Raw genomic sequence first — 6,000 nt, forward strand, 5'->3', positions numbered from 1 at the left:
AGATGCTTACGTATAACTTTCTTTTCTTTTTTTTTTCCACAAGTGACAGCACAGGACAAATATTGATTTATTTTCATTGTGTCACATTTTTTTAAAACAAAAAAAGCAAGGGCACGGCAAAAATTGCCGCTGTTGACCCTTTGATTGAAGGCCATAATTACGGCAAATTGCATTGGCACAAAGGCAAATTGCGGCGGTGCTGCGGTCTATTTCAAGCCCTGCTCTCGTAGGCGTAGCCTCTTAGCTATGCCTACGGCCCTTCCGTATACGGCAGAGCATTGAGGCTATGTGTTCGGCCCTCCAGTGCCTCCATTCACATAATAAGCTAGGCTTTGTAGGCGGTACATAAACTATCAAACCAGACGCTACAACTACAAGTGGACAAACTTAACTTGACTTGAGGCTTCATCAATAAACACTTTGAGCGGAAGTTGAACAGAGTAGGACAACAGTTAATAATTGTTACCTAAGCGGCACAATTTGAATTACAGTAAAACTTGAGCGCGCGTTATGACTGTACTTGGCATTCCTCAATGTTTGCGTCTTTGTCGGAGCATCTTTTATAAGTTGCAGCAATCAGTTCCTCGATTTTTTGTTTTTATCAAAATGTACAAACTTCGTTAAAAAATCTTTCAGTCGATATCTTGATCCATAAGAAACATCTCACAACCTATCCTATAAACATATGGATCTATATTTACCTTTCCCATTTGAAATTAACGATGCTTGCATCCTCTACAAAACCAATACTTGGTCTTGGGTGCTGATGTCATCCCAGTGCAAGCCATATGTATGCATCCAGCTTAAACAACTGTCGCCGCCTACTGACTCCTTAAGCAGAGCTAAGTCCAGGCCACATTCTTAGCAAAACCATGGCAGTGTAGAGAGGTCCCGTCAAATTCGTTGCAGTTGTTTCCAACCCTGGTTGTCAAAATAGTGCTTGATTAATTCTACCGTTGATCATGGGATCGAGAACACAGCATGGTATGCACTCTGCGTCGGATTCAATGTCAGTGGTTAGTGGCTGTTACTGTGTAAGGCCTTGATGAATTTTATCTTGACCACCCTCTGTAAGGTACCAATCGAGAAGCTTCTCTTTTGTTTTGGTGTCCTTTTTTAGAGAATGGCACCATGCTTATCTTTGCTCTCTTTCTTGGTAGGCCAATTGCAGTCGTTGCTGCTCCTTTGGGACGGCAGGGAGTGTGTTTTTTTTTTCCTGGCTGTTTTAGACTATCAACCAATGAGCTTCACTCACTTGAAACCTTTCCAGAAGAAAATAAACAATGGCCGACAGAGGGTAGAATCCGTAACAAAAGCACTGATCCAAGTAGTAGAGTGATTATCAAGGCCGTGAGAATACTTAATTAAATTTAAATCTATATTTTAGAGGGTCGTACGTAGGGATGATGATGATGACATAGGGAGGGCCATACGCATAGCCACGAGGCTAAGAGCCGTACGCATGGCCACAGGCTTCTTTTAATCTAAATTTTAATATAACAAGTCTAGAACCTTTTACTTTTCACTTCTCTACTTTTCTATACTACCATGAAACTTTTCTACATCAACACTTTATCATAATATATTTACCACATTGCGCTTGATCCGATAGGTTTCATTAGTGTCGTGATTTCATGAAATAATTCTTGTTAGTTTTGGCCTTTCTGGCCTTACTCGACAATGAGCCAATTTAATGCACATTGTGACACAACCCTCATATATAAGACGTTTGATGAGGATAGCTCCAGTTCACACTATATCAAATTGGTATCTGCTTTGCTGCATCATGTTTTGAAAAGATTATATATGTGTCTCTGTGAATATATGCTCTATATTAAATATTATATTATGAGGTGTGTCATCCTGTAGAATTATCATTTGGCATCTGGTAAATTTTAAAATAATCAAACTCGGTCACCTGCCGCAGGATGAGCATGAAGTTGGCGGTACAGCGGGGTTGGCAGTGTAGGGTTTCAATGTTCTCATTTTTAAAAATGAACTTATTAAATTTTATAGTAGCACTGACTGCCGTCTTGACTAGTCGCGACATCAGTGCTTTCTTGTCGTATCTCCATCTTTTTTTAGCATTGAAAATGTGACTTCTTTTTTTAAACCTTTCTCTTTGTTATGATTTGTTTTCACTGTTATTAAAAATGGAGATACAACAAGAAAGCACTGAGGCCGCGTAGTGGTTGACTGGGAGAGACTTTAAAGTCACTAAAGACAGACTGTTGCTAATCTTTCCACCTGTATTGTTTTTGTTGTTGTTTTGGATTTCGGCTGTTTTGTTTTACAAGGTTTAAAACTTAAGTATCAGGTCGATCATAATATATATGTGTCACGATGCAGTGGAATGAAGGGCTCCTCAGATTTGTAACATATAGAGTTATTGGTATCCTCTTAAAGCACATTTATTTGGTTGTCTTGCTTTTGGTGAAAAAAAATACACATTGAATAGAAGTCGAGATATTTGTGATTAAAGGAGGTGGGGGTTCAACTGGTTTCATTGATAGAATTGGCATGAAAATGGCCCTCAAAGTTTGATGACTTTCAAAGCTGAAATGCCCTTGGAAACTGCTAATTTATGTTATTTGTGCTTCTGATGAACATTTTTAATTAAAAGTCCTCACAGAAATGTATTTTAAAATGAATATAAAAAGTGTGAGCTAAAAGACAAAAATCTGAGAAGAAAAAAAAGCTCATTGAAAAAAAGCAGGTTTCTTTGATTTCATTATTTTGAAGAGTGCCTCAATTCACCACAATGACTCACATATTAGGGAAGGGTCAACCCAGGTGAGACCAAGCAGAAAGATTGTGATATTTGATTAAAAAACTTTCCCACATGCGTGACTAGAGAAAGAGAGCCTCGTTACACTACCACAGACACAGTTTTTATTCTGTTTTTCATAACTTAATGCAGTAAGTGAAACAATATTGTGTATTAAGGGAAACGGGAAGTTGTGTTTGTAAATAAAACTTAAATTGTTATCGTAGACAATGAGCTTTGCAAAAGCTCACTATTTCTTTTCACAAAAGTCAAAGGTTGAGCAGGGCCTTGAGAGATTTTATTTTGACCCATTAATTAAAGATACGAAAATGACTGACTTAATTCCGGTAAAAAGGCTTTGTAAATCTCTTGATTTCAATTAATATTCATTTATTGTTTGTTTGGAAATTGAAGTGCGAATTAGTATTTACATCATAAATTTTCTGCAGATCACAGAGCTGTGTGGAGCAAAAAGACTTGGTCATTTTGGGCGAAGCCAGTTCTACATTGCTTTGAGGCTTGTTGCAATTGGCCAGGCTGGGTTGCCACTCAAATTGGATACTCTCAATCCTGGTAAGTCTTTGCAATGTCTTAATTTACTTTTTATTGTAAAATTGTTCCCTTTTTTTAAACGTCTCTCATTGAATTTACAAAGCTTAAAAGTAGCCTCACCCAGCTTTTGCTATTGTTGTCCTCATCCTTTGTATTGACGAATTTATGTAAATCTCAATACAGAAGATCTTAAGACAGGCTTTTCTGTTTATAGCTGGCAAATGTGCTGTTTCTAAAAGTTGAATATGTGGGTAAAACAAAATTGTGCATCACATGTCTTTTAGATCTCACTGTTTGTCTCTCTCTCTCTCTCTCTCTTCTATCTCTCTCTCTCTCACTCACACACACAAACACTCACTCCCCTTCTTTCTCTCACTCTGTATTTGTCCATCCCTCTCTTTCTAGCTCCCATATGGAGGGGTAACAAAATGAATTTTTAATGTATGTATGTTAAACTTTCTCTCACTCTTTCTCTTTTGTATTTGGTCTTCAGTTCCCCTTCCCCCTCTCTCTTCTCTATGTACCAGTTTGCTGTGAATATGACAGCAACATCCCTTTGGTGGTCCAGTTTGTGGCTTTTGCGCTGTCAGTTCTTTTATGGCTCCCTCTTTCTTCCCTCTCTCCCCCCTCAAACAAAAAGACAACAACAAAACCAAAACCAACCTCTCAACCTTAAAGCAAGACCAGTGGAAACTTTTCAAATTTTATACCACCACCTCCCACCGACCCACAAGTTGTATGGAGAAGGAAATACAGAGATAAATTGATTTGCACCTCCTCTTTGAAAATTCATGTTCGAGATCAGTGTAATGGTTAAGATAAGGTCAAATATTTGTTTTGTTGCTGGTTTTACACCTATTTCAGCACAGAAAGCTCTTTTTTGAAGAGTTCGAGCTTCTGATTTATTATCTATCTGGGGTACAATTGATCAACTGTGCAGAGAGCGTTGTAATCTTCCTACGTGACCCATATTTGAGACCCTTGTTGTTTAGGGGGAATGAATCCAAAATCTTCTGCATGATAGGACATCATAAAACTAACTTTTATTTTACTAATAAGCTAGCAGCAAGCAAAGCGTTCAAATCAAAAGATTGAGTCAGAGGCTATATTCTACATTGTAGTGGATTGCACATTCATTTGCCAACATACTAGAATGGCACACACAGCAGCTGTGTTCATGTTCGTGATCATCAATAAAGTTTGAAGTATCTGTGCATAGTCCAATCACATCAATTTCTGAACCGGTAGTTTTATCGCAGGTGATGTGATGAATGTAGGTTGTTGTTGGTGTTTACTTATGCTTGAGAGAAAGCAGCTGCCTTGGGAAGGCACTGATTATCAAAAACCACACGTTTTATTCGTCTCTGCTTCTGGAGTTTTTTTTTTTTCCAAACCAAAGCTGCATGTGCAACTTCATGTAAATGGTTACCCCACTTTTGGGGGTATTGGAGGTGGGGGGGGGGGGGGGGGTTATAAACAAAAAGAAGGATCCTTTACAAACCTCTGAAGGGGATGTTCAATATGTTTGATGGTGGAGCTGCACACAGGAAGGTCAATAGTACATGTACAGATGTGATTTTTTTCTGTCTTCTTTCTCCACTTTTCTCTGTTTGGCTAGTGTTCCAACACTATAATGACTGGTTTTACATGTCTCTTAGGCCTGTAAAGCTGTACAACAACGTAAGCAATGAAGGGCTTTTTAAAATATATTTTGAAAGACATTAAATATTTCTTCAGTGCATCATTATACTATATTCATGTGCAAAGCAATTACTCAACAAAATGTGCGACTGTCAGAAACTTCATAGCATGTGTGTCATTTGCACTTATTGCTGTACTGGGATGAGGAGTTATTACTGCAGAACAGTATTTTTTAGTTTAAATTTATATTGTGGCTGTGAATGTGGCAGTAACATTCATGTTTTGGTCCAGTTTGTGGCTCGTGTGCTGCCAGTTTTCTCAGGGCTCCTTCTTTCAAGTACACCACCCCCTCAATACTCTAACACCCTTTGAACAAGACGAGTGTCACCATAAACCTTTTCAAATGTAAACCCCCTATATCCCCCCCCCCCCCCAATAGTTTGAAATAGTTTGTACTGGCATATTTTGTGTAATATTGTAATATTTGATCTGTGACGTTGCAAGTTGAAGATTAGTTTCGATACTCGCTTGGGGAAGGCTATTTTATCAAGTATCTCGCCCTTTCTGCTGGGATGCTGTATCCCTCAATGCCTGAGTCGGCCGTGGTAGGTAGAGTCGAGGCGTTTCATTCACTAAATTATCTTAATTGTGTGGAAGGAGGCGTAAACATTTTCCGTCATCAGACGTCAGTCCACCGAAATAACTGCGAAACCCGAGACGAGAGGCCGGCACAATGCCCACTGTGATGTCTGGCGCGTGCTGTCTGTAGTGAAGGGGAAAAACCCGTTGGCCCCGCCCCCTCATTTCTCCCTTCGTTTCCTTTGTGTTGATAATTCCGAGTTGCTGCCCTTTAGCGGCTTTCGGCAGTGCACTGGTGTGTACATAATGTGATTAACAAGGTCAGCGTCGGCAATGAAAAGGGTTATTGAGTGTTGGTCAGCAGAGGGGTGGACACTGGTGATGGGTTTCGTACCGCGCGGACGCGAGGGGCGTTGTGAGTAAGTGAATGAGTGTGTGTGTGTGTGTGTGTGTGTGTGTGT

The 6,000-nt window shown here is 39.4% G+C and overlaps 1 protein-coding gene across 4 annotated transcripts in view; it reads left to right on the top strand.

Annotated features, from left to right (window-relative positions):
- The window catches only part of LOC101853235 (ralBP1-associated Eps domain-containing protein 1), a 59,689-nt gene that overhangs the window by 5,675 nt on the left and 48,014 nt on the right, over positions 1-6,000 (top strand). For all 4 annotated transcript variants that reach the window (XM_035969662.1, XM_005097905.3, XM_005097906.3 and 1 more), the window contains exon 2: positions 3,217-3,340. In XM_035969662.1, the coding sequence (XP_035825555.1) occupies positions 3,217-3,340 (124 nt within the window). The remainder of the gene's footprint in view (positions 1-3,216; positions 3,341-6,000) is intronic.

The sequence above is a fragment of the Aplysia californica genome, unplaced genomic scaffold (assembly GCF_000002075.1).
Source record: "Aplysia californica isolate F4 #8 unplaced genomic scaffold, AplCal3.0 scaffold00167, whole genome shotgun sequence".
Lineage (NCBI taxonomy): Eukaryota > Metazoa > Mollusca > Gastropoda > Aplysiida > Aplysiidae > Aplysia > Aplysia californica.